The following is a 15,413-nucleotide window of genomic DNA, read 5'->3' as shown; positions in this document are numbered from 1 at the left end:
CTGAGGCGGGCAGATCACCTAAGGTCAGGAGTTCAAGTCCAGCCTGGCCAACATGGTGAAACCTCGTCTCTACTAAAAATGCAAAAATTAGCCAGGCGTGGTGGCAGTCGCCTGTAATCTCAGCTACTTGGGAGGCTGAGGGAGGAGAATTGCTTGAACCCAGGAGGCGGAGGCTGCAGTGAGCTGAGATCACACCACTGCACTCCAGCCTGGACTACAGAGTAAGACTCCGTCTCAAAGAAATAAATAAAAATAAATAAAATTATTACATCTGAACCATCATTCCATCTACTTTCTTTTCTTTCCTTTTATTGTTTTTTCTTCACCCTCCCTTCCCCACCCTTCTTCCTTTTACTTTCCTCTGTAGACTTCTCACATCCTCACAACTATATCCATTGTTGGGTTTCATAACTGTATTCTCTGTTGCCACTGTAACAAATGACCAAAAACCTAGTGGCTTAAAACAACACAAATGTATTCTACTTATTTATTATTATTTATTTATTTATTTTTGAGACAGAGTCTTGCTCTGTCGCCCAGGTTGGAGTGCAGTGGCATGATCTCAGCTCACTGCAACCTCCATCTCCTGAGTTCAAGCAATTCCCCTACCTCAGCCTCCCTAGTAACTGGGATTATAGGCACCCACCACCACGCCCAGCTAATTTTTGCATTTTTAGTAGAGACGGGGTTTCACCACGTTGGCCAGGCTGATCTCTAACTCCTGACCTTGGGTGATCTGCCCACCTCAGCCTCCCAAAGTGCTGGGATTACAGGTGTAAGCCACCGCACCCGGCCACAAATGTATTCTCTTACAGTTCTGAAGATCAGAAGTCTAAAACCAAGATGTAGCCAGGTGTTGTGGCTCACATCTGTAATCCCAGCACTTTGGAGGCCAAGGTGGGAGGAGCTCTTGAGCCCAGGAGTTTGAGACCAGTCTGCACAACATGGCAAGATCCTGTCTCTACCAAAAAATCCAAAAATAGGGCCGAGCATGGTGGCTCACACCTGTAATCCCAGCACTTTAGGAGGCCGAGGCAGGCAGATCACAAGGTCAAGAGATTGAGACCATCCTGACCAATGTGGTGAAACCCTGTCTCTACTAAAATTACAAAAATTAGCTGGGTGTGGTGGTGGGCACCTGTACTCCCAGCTACTCAGGAGGCCGAGGCAGGAGAATCACTTGAACCTGGGAGGCGGAGATTGCAGTGAGCCGAGATCGTGCCACTGCACCCCAGCCTGGCAACAAAGCGAGACTCCGTCAGAAAAACAAACAAACAAAAATTAGCCGGGTATGGTGGTTCACTCCTGTAGTCCCAGCTGCTCCAGAGACTGAGAGGGGAGGGTCACTGGAGCTGGGGAGGTCTAGGTTGCAGGGAGCCATGCTCGCGCCACTGCACTCCAGCTTGGGTGACAGAGTAAGACCCTGTCACAAAAATACAAATTAAAAAAATAAAACAGCAGGGTGCAGTGGCTCACACCTCTAATCTCAACACTCTCAGGGCCGAGGTGGGTGTATGGCTTGAACCCAGGAGTTTAAGACCAGCCTGAGCAATATGGTGAGACCCCCAACTCAACAGAAAATACAAAAATTAGCTAGGTGTGGTGGTGCATGCCTGTGGTCCCAGTTACTGGGGAGGCTGAGCCCTGAAAGCCGAGGTTGCAGTGAGCTGAGATGAAGCCACTGCACTCCAGCCTGGGTGACAGAGTGAGACCCTGTCTCAAAAAATTAATTAAAAGTAAAAAATAGGCCAGGCGGGGTGGCTCAGGCCTGTAATCCCAACACTTTGGGAGGCCGAGGCGGGCGGATCATGAGGTCAGGAGATCACGACCATCCTGGCTAACAGGGTGAAACCCCGTCTCTACTAAAAAAATACAAAAAAATTAGCTGGGCGTGGTGGTGGGCGCCTGTAGTCCCAGCTACTTGGGAGGCTGAGGCAGGAGAATGGCATGAACCCAGGAGGTGGAGTTTGCAGTGAGGGGAGATTGAGCCACTGCACTCCAGCCTGGGTGACTGAGCAAGACTCTGTCTCAAAAAAAAATAAATAAATAAAAGTAAAAAATAAAATAAAATAAATACATAAATAAAACGAAAATGTCAGCTGGGTTGCGTTCCTGCTCAGGGGACTCGGAGGAGAATTCATTTCTTTATCTTTTTTCAGCTTCTGGAGTCGGCCTGCATTGTTTGGTTCAGTGTAATGAAGAATTTAACCTTCCCCAAAGAGAGGTAAGACCTTTGTCCTCAGTGCCTTTGAGGTCATCTCCTCTAAATCTCTGGAATGTCATTCCTGATAAGATTATCTTGGTTTACCTATCAGCCTTGGGCCAACTAGGCTAGTAACAATGTGACTCAGGGTGGGGCCCTGGGGTCACAGGGTATCAGCTGACCTCTGGAAGGGCTGGCGCCTGAGGTCACCTCAGTCTCACGGAGGACGACTGGGTTTACGTGTCTCAGGGGTAATGAAGGTTCTGGACAGTGAGGCTTCCGAGAGCTTCCCTGGTCGACAAAGCTCCACATGTACCGTCACACACTGTTGCTGGGTAAAGTGAGCGCTGTCCACATTCCATGGGGACAAGAGGGCTGGAAGCCTCAGGATGGGACCCCGCCCCCAGGCTCTGCCGAATGCCCGTCTTCCCTGGGCTGATTTTCACCTGTATTCTTGCACTGTAATACACCATAACCGGGAGCATGGCAGCTTTCAATGAATTCTTCTTTTTTTTTTTTTTTTTTGAGATGGAGTCTCTCTCTGTTGCCCAGGCTGGAGTGCAGTGGCGTGATCTTGGCTCACTGCAACCTCCGCCTCCCGGGTTCAAGCAATTCTCCTGCCTCAGCCTCCCAAGTAGCTGGGACTACAGGCGTGTGCCACCATGCCAGGCTAATTTTTTTATTTTTAGTAGAGATGGGTTTTCACCGTGTTAGCCAGGATGGTCTCTATTTCCTGACCTCGTGATCTGCCCGCCTTGGCCTCCCAAAGTGCTGTGTTTGCAGGCGTGAGCCACCATGCCTGGCCTTTTTGTTTGTTTTTTGAGACAAGAATCTCTTTCTGCTTCCCAGGCTGGAGTGCAGTGGTGTAATCTCAGCTCACTGCAACCTCCGCTTCCCAAGATGAAGCGATTCTTGTGCCTCAGCCTCCCAAGTAGCTGGGACTACAGGCATGTGCCACCACACCTGGCTAATTTTTGTATTTTCAGTACAGACAGGGTTTCAGCATGTTGGCCATGGCAGGTCTTGAACTCCTGGCCTCAAGTGATCTGCCCACCTCAGCCTCCCAAAGTGCCGGGATTACAGGCATGAGCACTGCACTCTGCCCAGTTCCGTGAATTCTGCTAGCAAATTAGCAAACCTCTAGAGTAGCTCAGATTACAGGTGTGTGCCACCATGCTCTGTTGGCAGAGATTGCAGTGAGCCGAGATCATGCCATTGCACTCCAGCCTGGGCCACAAGAGTGAAACTCTGTCTCAAAAAAAAAGAAAGAAAGAAAAGAAAACAACATATCCAAACTTAAATACTGAGAAACTTCATAAAGTTTGTTGCATTAGGGAGAATGTCCTAGTCTCAGAAATCTGCAAGCATCTCAAAACCAAACAAAAAAAGCCATTCATTTTCTATGTTAAGGGGGCTTTGCAGTCTGGGAAGGTTGGGCAGATGACAGGGACTAAGCCGACTGCATCATTCAACAGGAAACAGGGCTATGTGAGGTCAGGCAGTTCTCAGGATAAGCTAATGAGGAGGCACCTTCCACATTTCATTGCTTGCTCAGACTTGAGGGTGAGCTAGAAGTTCAGGGGCCCATGGAAGGAGATAAACCTGACTCAAGTTTGCTCTAGGCAAAGCAGCAGTCAGATGGGGGCAGCTAGGCTAGGCAAGGTGGCTCATGCCTATAATCCCAGCACTTTGGGAGGCTGAGGCAGGAGGATCGCTTGAGCCCAGGAGTTTGAGATTATCCCAGGCAATGCAGGGAGACCCCGTCTCTACAGAAAATGAAAATAAAAAACAAGAAAAGGGCAACTGTGAACCCTTGATCAGAAAAAAATGTTAAAGCCAGGTGTGGTGGCTCATGCCTATAATCCCAGCACTTTGGGAGGCCTAGGCTGGTGGATCACTTGAGGTCAGGAGTTCAAGACCAGCCATGGCCAACATAGTGAAACCCCATATCTACTGAAAATACAAAAAATTAGCTGGGTGTGATGGCGGGCGCCTGTAGTCCCAACTACTAGGGAAGCTGAGGCAGGAGAATCGCTTGAACCCGGGAGGCAGAGTTTGTAGCAAGCTGAGATCTCACCATTGCACCCCAGCCTGGTCAACAACAACGAAACTCCATCTCAAAAAAAAAAAAAAATTAGCCTGGCATGGTGGCACATGCCTAAAATCCCAGCTACTCAGGAGGCTGAGGCAGGAGAATTGCTTGGACCCGGGAGGCAGAAGTTACAGTGAGGTGAGATGGTGCCACTGCACTCCAGTCTGGGCGACAGAGCAAGACTCTGTCTCAAAACAAACAAAAAACGAAATGAGGTTTCATTTTGTTGCCCAGGCTGGTCTTGAATTCCTGGCCTCAAGCCATCCTCCCACCTCAGCCCCCCAAAGCACTCGGATTATAGGCATAAGCCCCTGTGCTCAGCCTCGAGGATCCTCTAAATGTGCATCTGGTAATGTTGCTCCCCAGCTTAAACCCACCAATGACAGGAAGATGTTCCAGAGCCCTCCACTGCCCCTTTGGACCTTGGCTACAAAGCCTGCTGGGCCAGGCTCCTCTTAAAATCAGCTCCTTTATCTTTCACTAAGTAAGGCTTGGATTGTTTTTTTTCTTTTCTTTTTTTTTTTGAGACGGAGTCTCACACTGTTGCCCAGGCTGGAGTGCAGTGGCACGATCTCGGCTCACTGCAAGCTCTGCCTCCCGGGTTCACGCCATTCTCCTGCCTCAGCCTCCCGAGTAGCTGGGACTACAGGCGCCCGCCACCATGCCCGGCTAATTTTTTGTATTTTTAGTAGAGACGGGGTTTCACCGCGTTAGCCAGGATGGTCTCGATCTCCTGACCTGGTGATCCGCCTGCCTCGGCCTCCCAAAGTGCTGGGATTACAGGCGTGAGCCACTGCTCCCAGCCGTTTTTTTTTTTTTTCTCTCTTTTTTTGAGACAGAGTCTCACTCTGTCACCCAGGCTGGAGTGCAGTGGCCTGAACTCGGCTCACTGCAAGCTCCACCTCCCGGGTTCACGCCATTCTCCTGCCTCAGCCTCCTGAGTAGCTGGGACTACAGGCGCCCACCACCATGCCCGGCTAATTTTTTTCGTATTTTTTAGTAGAGACGGGGATTCACCATGTTAGCCAGGATGGTCTCGATCTCCTGACCTGGTGATCCACCCGCCTCGGCCTCCCAAAGTGCTGGGATTACAGGCGTGAGCCACTGCGCCCGGCCGTTTTTTTTGTTTGTTTTTTAAGATGCAGTCTTGGCCGGGCATGGTGGCTCAAGCCTGTTAATCTCAGCACTTTGGGAGGCCGAGGCGGGCGGATCACGAGCTCAGGAGATCGAGACCATCCTGGCTAACACCGTGAAACCCCGTCTCTAGTGAAAATACAAAAAAAAATTTAGCCGGGCGTGGTGGCGGGTGCCTGTAGTCCCAGCTACTCAGGAGGCTGAGGCAGGAGAATGGCGTGAACCCGGGAGGTGGAGCTTGCAGTGAGCGGAGACTGTGCCACTGCACTCCAGGCTGGGCGACAGAGCGAAACTCCGTCTCAAAAAAAAAAAAGATGGAGTCTTACTCTGTCGCCCAGTCTGGAGTGCAGTGCAGTGGCACTATCTCAGCTCATTGCAACCTCAGCCTCCCAGGTTCAAATTGTCAGGCCTCTGAGCCCAAGCCAAGCCATCACATCCCCTGTGACTTGCACATATACATCCAGATGGCCTGAAGTAACTGAAGATCCACAAAAGAAGTAAAAATAGCCTTAACTGATGACATTCCACCATTGTGATTTGTTCCTGCCCCACCTAACTGATCAATGTACTTTGTAATCTCCCCCACCCTTAAGAAGGTTCTTTGTAATTCTCCCCACCCTTGAGAAGGTACTGTGTGAGATCCACCCCTGCCCACAAAACATTGCTCTTAACTTCGCCGCCTATCCCAAAACCTCTAAGAACTAATGATAATCCACCACCCTTTGCTGACTCTCTTTTTGGACTCAGCCCACCTGCAGCCAGGTGAAATAAACAGCCATCTTGCTCACACAAAGCCTGTTTGGTGGTCTCTTCACATGGATGCACATGAAATTTGGTGACGTGACTCAGATCAGGGGACCTCCCTTGGGAGATCAATCCCCCGTCCTCCTGCTCTTTGCTCTGTGAGAAAGATCCACCTACGACCTCAGGTCCTCAGATCGAGCAGCCCAAGAAACAACTCACCAATTTCAAATCCGGTAAGCGGCCTCTTTTTACTCTTTTCCAACCTCCTTCACTATCCCTCAACCTCTTTCTCCTTTCAATCTTGGTGCCACACTTCAATCTCTCCCTTCTCTTAATTTCTATTCCTTTCGTTTTCTGGTAGAGACAAAGGAGACACGTTTTATCTGTGGACCCAAAACTCTGGCGCCAGTCACGGACTGGGAAGGCAGCCTTCCCTTGGTGTTTAATCATTGCAAGGACGCCTCTCTGATTATTCACCCACGTTTCAAAGGTGTCAGACCACGCAGGGACGCCTGCCTTGGTCCTTCATCCTTGGTGGCAAGTCCTGCTTTTCTGGGGGAGGGGCAAGTTCCCCAACCCCTTCTCTGTGTCTCTACCCCTTCTCTGCTTTTCTGGGGAAGGGACAAGTACCCCTCAACCCCCTCTCCTTCACCCTTAGTGGCAAGTCCCACTTTTCTAGGGGTCAAGAACCCCCAATCCCTTATTTCCACACCCCAACCTCTTATCTCTGTGCCCCAATCCCTTATTTCCATGCCCCGACCCCGCTTCCCGCTTTTCTGGAGGGTAAGAACCCCTGAACCCCTTCCCTCTGTGTCTCTACGCTCTCTTTTCTCTGGGTTTGCCTCCTTCACTATGGGCAACCTTCCACCCTCCATTCCTCCTTCTCCCTTAGCCTGTCTTCTCAAGAACTTAAAACCTCTTCAACTCACACCTGACCTAAAACCTAAACGCCTTATTTTCTTCTGCAATGCTGCTTGACCCCAATACAAACTCGATAGTAGTTCCAAATAGCCAGAAAATGGCACTTTGAATTTTTCCATCCTGCAAGATCTAAATAATTCTTGTCGTAAAATAGGCAAATGGTCTGAGGTGCCTGATGTCCAGGCATTCTTTTACACATCAGTCCCTTCCTAGTCTCTGTGCCCAGTGCAACTCGTCCCAAATCTTCCTTCTTTCCCTCCCGCCTGTCCCCTCGGTCCCAACCCCAAGCGTTGCTGAGTCTTTCTAATCTTCCTTTTCTACAGACCCATCTGACCTCTCCCCTCCTCGCCAGGCCAAGCTAGGTCCCAATTCTTCCTCAGTCTCCGCTCCTCCACCCTATAATCCTTTCATCACCTCCCCTCCTCACACCCGGTATGGTTTACAGTTTCGTTCTGTGACTAGCCCTTCCCCGCCCGCGCAGCAATTTACTCTTAAAAAGGTGGCTGGAGCTAAAGGCATAGTCAAGGTTAATGCTCCTTTTTCTTTATCCCAAATCAGATGGCGTTTAGGCTCTTTTTCTTCAAATATAAAAATCCAGCCCAGTTCATGGCTCGTTTGGCAGCAACCCTGAGACGCTTTACAGCCCTAGACCCTAAAAGGTCAAAAGGCCATCTTATTCTCAATATACATTTTATTACCCAATCTGCTCCCGACATTAAAGAAAACTCCAAAAATTGGAATCTGGCCATCAAACCCCACAACAGGACTTAATTAACCTCACCTTCAAGGTGTACAATAACAGAAAAAAAGTTGCAATTCGTTGCCTCCACTGTGAGACAAACCCCAGCCACATCTCCAGCACACAAGAACTTCCAAACGCCCAAACCGCAGCAGCCAGGCGTTCCTCCAGAACCTCCTCCCCTAGGAGCTTGCTACACATGCTGGAAATCTGGCCACTGGGCCAAGGAATGCCCGCAGCCCGGGATTCCTCCTAAGCCGCGTCCCATCTGTGTGGGACCCCACTGAAAATCGGACTGTTCAACTCACCTGGCAGCCACTCCCAGAGCCCCTGGAACTCTGGCCCAAGGCTCTCCGACTGACTCCTTCTCAGCTTGGCGGCTGAAGACTGACGCTGCCCGATCACCTCGAAAGCCCCGTAGACCATCACAGACGCCGAGCTTCGAGTAACTATCACAGTGGAAGATAAGTCTGTCCCCTTAATCAATACAGAGGCTACCCACTCCACATTACCTTCTTTTCAAGGGCCTGTTTCCCTTGCTTCCATAACTGTTGTGGGTATTGACAGCCAGGCTTCTAAACCTCTTAAAACTCCCCAACTCTGGTGCCAACTTAGACGATACTCTTTTAAGCACTCCTTTTACTTATCCCCACCTGCCCAGTTCCCTTATTAGGCCGAGACACTTTAACTAAATCATCTGCTTCCCTGACTACTCCTGGATTACAGCTACATCTCATTGCTGCCCTTCTTCCCAACCCAAAGCCTCCTTTGCGTCCTCCTCTTGTATTCCCCCACCTTAACTCACAAGTATAAGATACCTCTACTCCTTCCTTGGCAACCGATCATGCACCCCTTACCATCTCATTAAAACCTAATCACCCTTACCCTGCTCAATGGGTAAGGCCTTTTGAGCCTATAAACTCTCCTTACAATTCCCCCATTTTACCTGTCCTAAAACCAGACAAGCCTTACAAGTTAGTTCAGGATCTGTGCCTTATCAACCAAATTGTTTTGCCTATCCACCCTATGGTGCCAAACCCATATACTCTCCTATCCTCAATACCTCCCTCCACAATCCATTATTCTGTTCTGGATCTCAAACATGCTTTCTTTACTATTCCTTTGCACCCATCATGCCAGCCTCTCTTCGCTTTCACTTGGACTGACCCTGACACCCATTAGGCTCAGCAAATTACCTGGGCTGTACTGCCGCAAGGCTTCACAGACAGCCCCCATTACTTCAGTCAAGCCCAAATTTCATCCTCATCTGTTACCTATCTCAGCATAATTATCATAAAAACACACGTGCTCTCCCTGCTGATCGTGTCCAATTAATCTCCCAAACCTCAATCCCTTACAAAACAACTCCTTTCCTTCCTAGGCATGGTTAGTGCGGTCAGAATTCTTACACAAGAGCCAGGACTGCACCCTGTAGCCTTTCTGTCCAAACAACTTGACCTTACTGTTTTAGCCTAGCCCTCATGTCTGCGTGCAGCGACTGCCGCTGCTTTAATACTTTTAGAGGCCCTAAAAATCACAAACTATGCTCAACTCACTCTCTACATTTCTCATAACTTCCAAAATCTATTTTCTTCCTCATACCTGACGCATATACTTTCTGCTCCCCGGCTCCTTCAGCTGCACTCACTCTTAAGTCCCACAATTACCATTGTTCCTGGCCCGGACTTCAATCTGGCCTCCCACATTTTTCCTGATACCACACCTGACCCCCATGACTGTATCTCTCTGATCCACCTGATATTCACCCCATTTCCCCATATTTCCTTCTTTCCTGTTCCTCACTCTGATCACGCTTGATTTATTGATGGCAGTTCCACCAGGCCTAATCGCCACACACCAGCAAAGGCAGGCTATGCTATAGTACAAGCCACTAGCCTGCCTCTTAGAACCTCTCATTTCCTTTCCATCGTGGAAATCTGTCCTCAAGGAAATAACTTCTCAGTGTTCCATCTGCTGTTCTACTACTCCTCAGGGATTATTCAGGCCCCCTCCCTTCCCTACACATCAAGCTCAGGGATTTGCCCCCCCCCAGGACTGGCAAATTAGCTTTACTCAACATGCCCCGAGTCAGGAAACTAAAATACCTCTTAGTCTAGGCAGACACTTTCACTGAATAAGTAAAGGCCTTTCCTACATGGTCTGAGAAGGCCACCGCAGTCATTTCTTCCCTTCTGTCAGACATAATTCCTCAGTTTAGCCTTCCCACCTCTATAGAGTCTGATAACAGACCAGCCTTTATTAGTCAAATCAGCCAAGCAGTTTTTCAGGCTCTTAGTATTCAGTGAAACCTTTATATCCCTTACGGTCCTCCGTCTTCAAGAAAAGTAGAACGGACTAAAGGTCTTTTAAAAACACCTCACCAAGCTCAGCCACCAACTTAAAAAGGACTGGACAATACTTTTACCACTTTCGCTTCTCAGAATTCAGGCCTGTCCTGGGACTGCTACAAGGTACAGCCCATTTGAGCTCCTTTTTATTAGGCCCCAGTCTCATTCCAGACACCGGACCAACTTAGACTGTGCCCCAAAAAAACTTGTCATCCCTACTATCTTCTGTCTAGTCATACTCCTATTCTCCGTTCTCAACTACTCATACGTGCCCTGCTCTTGTTTACACTGCTGGTTTACACTGTTTCTCCAAGCCATCACAGCTGATATCTCCTCGTGCTATTCCCAAACTGCCACTCTTAACTCCTGAAGTAAACAAATGATCTTTGCTGGCAGGACTATGCTGAATCTCCTTAGGCACTCTCTAATCAGATGTCCTGAGTCCTCCCAATTCTTAGACCTTTTATACCTGTTTTTCTCCTTCTCTTATTCCATTTAGTTTTTCAATTCACACAAAACCGTATCCAGGCCATCACCAATACTTCTACACAACAAATGTTTCTTCTAACAACCCCACAATATCACCCCTTACCACAAAAATCTTCCTTCAGCTTAATCTCTCCCACTTTAGGTTCGCACGCCGCCCCTAATCCTGCTTGAAGCAGCCCTGAGAAACATCGCCCATTCTCTCTCCATACCACCCGCCAAGACTTCAACACTATTTTGTTTTATTTTTCTTATTAATAAAAGAAGGCAGAAATGTCAGGCCTCTGAGCCCAAGCCAAGCCATCGCATCACCTGTGACTTGCACGTATACATCCAGATGGCCTGAAGTAACTGAAGATCCACAAAAGAAGTAAAAATAGCCTTAACTGATGACATTCCGCCATTGTGATTTGTTCCTGCCCCACCTAACTGATCAATGTACTTTGTAATCTCCCCCACCCTTAAGAAGGTTCTTTGTAATTCTCCCCACCCTTGAGAAGGTACTGTGTGAGATCCACCCCTGCCCGCAAAACATTGCTCTTAACTTCACCGCCTATCCCAAAACCTCTAAGAACTAATGATAATCCACCACCCTTTGCTGACTCTCTTTTCGGACTCAGCCCGCCTGCAGCCAGGTGAAATAAACAGCCATCTTGCTCACACAAAGCCTGTTTGGTGGTCTCTTCACATGGACGCGCATGAAACAAATGATTCTCCTGCCTCAGCCTCACAAGTAGCTGGGATTACAGGTGCCTGCCACCATGCCTAATTTTTGTATTTTTAGTAGAGACGGGGTTTCACCATGTTGGTCAGGCTGGTCTCGAACTCCTGATCTCGTGATCTGCCCGCCTCAGACTCCCAAAGTGGTGGGATTACAGATGTGAGCCACCGAGCCTGGCCTGGGCTTGGATTTTATGAAGAGGAAAAGTAGGGGAGCTAGCAAGGGGGTTAAACTTAAGGAGGGAGTTCAAATGGACTGCACTGCATAGCCTGCAGGCTTGCAATGAATGTGAAGCTTTAAATGGGATTAAGTGCAAATTGAAAATATTCCAGACACATTTTTCACATTCCTGGCTAGTGAAATGGTTTATGCTGATGAGAGAAGGCAAAGCTGAATCCCAGAATGGGTTAGGGCAGAGAAAACAAATCTGTCTTAAAGAGACAGACCTGGCCGGGCACGGTGGCTCACGCCTGTAATCCCAGCACTTTTGGAGGCCGAGGCGGGTGGATCACTTGAGGTCAGGAGTTCGAGACCAGCCTGGCCAACATGGTGAAACCCTGTCTCTACTAAAGATACAAAAATTAGCTGGGCGTGGTGGCGCATGCCTATAATCCCAGCTACTCAGGAGGCTGACGCAGGAGAATCGCTTGAACCCGGGAGGCGGAGGTTGCAGTGAGCCGAGATCGCACCACTGCACTCCAGCCTGGGCGACAGAGCAAGACTCAGTCTCGGGTCGGGGGAAAAAAAAGGAAGGAGGGGAGGGAAGGGAGGGAGGGAGGGAAAAAGAAAGAGAAAGAAAGAGAAAGAAAGAAAGAGAAGAAAGAAAGAAAGAAAGAAAGAAAGAAAGAAAGAAACAACCAAGAAACAACTACAATAGGTGTTCGGCATGTACTCCGTTAAAAAAAGATAGAATTAAAACTACAATTCCCAGCAGACATCTCGCCTGCGACTTCTGAAGATCGGCTTTCCCCGAGCGCAATGATCGCTGGGATTCGTAGTCCGGTACAAAATCAAGGAGGGACGGGCACTACCGGCCTAGATGACAGAGGAGGGAATCACTGCCATTCCGACCAATGGACAATTCACACCGGACCTGAGTGGCGAGCGCATAGCCAATGGGTAAGCCACTCATCCTGAGTGACATGGGTTACAACCTACCGGAGGCCGGTGGGGCGGTACGGCGCGCGGCGGCCGTAGTGCGAATCATGGGAGGCGGCTGGTGGTGGGCTCGGGCCGCTCGCCTTGCCCGTCTCCGCTTCCGGAGGTCGCTACTGCCGCCTCAGCGGCCCCGGAGCGGGGGCGCCCGGGGGTCCTTCGCCCCCGGCCACGGTCCCCGCGCCGGGGCTTCGCCGCCCCCAGTGTCCGAGCTGGATCGTGCGGACGCCTGGCTCCTCCGAAAAGCGCACGAGACAGGTCGGTGGCTAGGGGTGGGGGCGGTGCGGATGGGACGGGGGTCCCGGGCTCGCGTGGGACCTTGATGGGGCGGGGGCTTCTGCAGGAAACGGGGCCCGGGCTCGGCTCCGAGAAGGGCTTCAGTGTGAGCGCACGGAAGCGCAGACTGCAAGAGCGCAGGTGCCCGCAGAGGGGATGGGTTTGCGGGGAGGACGAGGACCCCGGGTAACGGGGCGCCGTAGGGATTGGAGGGGGTGGTAGGGTTGCGCGAGGCAGCCTCGTAGAATCGCGCCTGCCGTGGGGAGAGGGGCTTCCAGGGAGAGCTTAGGGTCTGTGGAGTTGGGTACAAAATGGGTCCGTCCCGATTGCAGAGGCCACCACTGTGCAGAGAGCGGGAGTGTGGATCCCCGCAGAAGAGGGGGAAGTTCAGGATTGGAGAAGGGGACAACCAATCGGGAGAAAGCTCTCTGCTGATTGGAGGGGGAGGTGATCTAGGCTGCAGAGGGCGGGGCTTGTGACGGAGGCCAGGTCCAGAATGGAGCGGACTGGCCATGTTTTGTTTTTTTTTTTTAATTTTATTTTTTTAATGACGGTGTCTTGCTCTGTCACCGAGGCTGGAGCGCAGTGGCGCAATCGTAGCCCACTGCAGCCTTGAACTCCTGGGCTCAAGCTATCCTCTTGCCTCAGCCTCCTGCTTAGCTGGAGCTACAGGCATACACCACCGCACCCAACTATTTTAATTTATGTAGAGACGGGGTCTTGCTTTGTTGCCCAGGCTGGTCTGAACTCTTGGGCTCAGAGAATCCTCCTGCCTTGGCTTCCCAAAGTGCTGGGATTATAGGTGTGAGTCACCTCACCAGGCCAGGATCGGGCATCTAGATATAGGGTGTGGTAGGCTGTTTGTAAAGGACGTGAATGGTGACGGACGTGGATGGGATTGGCCCAGGCCATACTCGGTAGGAGATGGCGGCATTTGAAGGAAAAGAAGGGCAAGGCTGAAGAGCGGCCTGGATTAGGAAACAGTTTGTCCCAGAGTTCTGAGAAAGAAGTGAGTGGGTAGGCCGTGGGGGTACACGTAGAGGGAGGGGTTTGGCCAAGATGACTCCTCAGATGGAGGTTCTGCAACTTTGCCCCTAGATTGTCCTCCACATTCTGCAGGGACTATCTTGAATCCTTTTTTTTTTTGAGACGGAGTCTCACTCTGTCGCCCAGGCTGGAGTGCAGTGGCATGATCTTGGCTCGCTGCAATCTCTGCCTCCCGGATTCAAGTGATTCTCCTCCGTCAGCTTCCTGAGTAGCTGGGACTACAGGCACGTGCCACCACACCCTGCTAATTTTAACATTTTTAGTAGACACAGGGTTTGACTATGTTGGCCAGGCTGGTCTCAAACTCCTGACCTCATGATCCGCCTGCCTTGGCCTCCCAAAGTGCTGGGATTACAGGGGTGAGCCACCACACCCGGCCCTTGAATCCTTAGTGTTACAGAGTTTGGGGGAGAGGGGCACTGAAGTGGAGGCCAGAGAGGATGTGGGGGGATATGGTTAGGTGAGGGGCTTCCTGGAAGAGGTGAGGATTTGGGATGGGCTTGCCTTGCGGCTGGATGGGGTGGCGTGAGCTGAAGGGAGGCCCCTCAGTTTGACTGGGCAAGGGGGATTGAGGAGGTAGGGTTGGGGGTGATGTTAATCCCCCCATGTCCCCCTCCCTCCAGCCTTCCTCTCCTGGTTCCGCAATGGCCTCCTGGCATCGGGCATCGGGGTCATCTCCTTCATGCAGAGTGACATGGGTCGGGAAGCAGCATATGGTGAGTGCAGACCCGCCCCCTCGCCGCACGGAACCAGAGAATGCAGAGCCCCTATCACCTGCCCTGGTGAGAGTAGACTCTCCTACCCCATCCCACTCCCAGTAGTAAGTATAGAACCCCCATTCTTCCCCCACCAGAAGACACCCCTCCCATAGGCACTAGGTCCATCTGAATGGGTGGCCCAGGACATGGCTATGGTCCCCTCCCCTCCGATCTGATTCTCAAAGATGCAGTCTAGCCCCTGGCACGGCCCTGCCTCTGTTCCTGTCTCCTCAACCCTGGCTTTGCTCCCAGACCATCCCCCACACCCCGGGATACTTTTTCATCCCCCGACCTTGGCCCTGTCGCTACCCTGCCTCTCCCGCAGGCTTCTTCCTGCTGGGCGGCCTGTGCGTGGTGTGGGGCAGCGCCTCGTACGCTGTGGGCCTGGCAGCGCTGCGAGGACCCATGCAGCTGACGCTGGGGGGCGCGGCCGTGGGCGTGGGCGCCGTGCTGGCCGCCAGCCTGCTCTGGGCGTGCGCCGTGGGCCTCTACATGGGGCAGCTGGAGCTGGACGTGGAGCTGGTGCCCGAGGACGACGGGACGGCCTCCGCGGAAGGCCCTGATGAGGCGGGTCGGCCGCCACCCGAGTGAGCGACACGGCCGTGGGGCCTGGCAGGCGCTGGACGACAGCGCCCGAGGACTGGGACATTAAACCTGACCTCCCCTCCTCCAGATGCAGAGTGCTGGTTCGTGTTCCTTGGGGAAGGGCGGCGAGGAGCGGACTAACTGGAGAGGCAGGAGGGCGGGAGGAGGGAGAGGGGGGTGAGGACCCGGGGGAGACAGAAATGG

At 51.3% G+C, this 15,413-nt stretch overlaps 1 protein-coding gene across 1 annotated transcript; it reads left to right on the top strand.

The window, feature by feature from the left end:
• The first annotated feature begins 12,559 nt into the window (after positions 1-12,559).
• Positions 12,560-15,296, top strand: TMEM160 (transmembrane protein 160). Its single transcript, XM_003817483.6, has 3 exons — positions 12,560-12,801; positions 14,490-14,582; positions 14,950-15,296. The coding sequence occupies exons 1-3, from the start codon at positions 12,594-12,596 to the stop codon at positions 15,213-15,215; spliced, it is 567 nt and encodes a 188-aa protein (XP_003817531.2). The 5' UTR covers positions 12,560-12,593; the 3' UTR covers positions 15,216-15,296.
• Positions 15,297-15,413: the final 117 nt, after the last annotated feature.

The sequence above is a fragment of the Pan paniscus genome, chromosome 20 (genome assembly GCF_029289425.2).
Source record: "Pan paniscus chromosome 20, NHGRI_mPanPan1-v2.0_pri, whole genome shotgun sequence".
Taxonomy (NCBI): Eukaryota; Metazoa; Chordata; class Mammalia; order Primates; family Hominidae; genus Pan; species Pan paniscus.
Note: the sequence above shows the minus strand (reverse complement) of the source record. Positions and strands in the feature narration are given on the sequence as shown.

What these genes read in the sequence shown, in the direction of transcription:
- TMEM160 (XM_003817483.6), top strand. Translation starts at nt 12,594, where the DNA reads ATGGGAGGCGGCTGGTGGTGGGCTCGGGCCGCTCGCCTTGCCCGTCTC. An exon ending in CCGAAAAGCGCACGAGACAG is followed by an intron (nt 12,802 to 14,489) that starts GTCGGTGGCTAG and finishes CCCTCCCTCCAG; the next exon opens with CCTTCCTCTCCTGGTTCCGC. An exon ending in GGGTCGGGAAGCAGCATATG is followed by an intron (nt 14,583 to 14,949) that starts GTGAGTGCAGAC and finishes CCTCTCCCGCAG; the next exon opens with GCTTCTTCCTGCTGGGCGGC.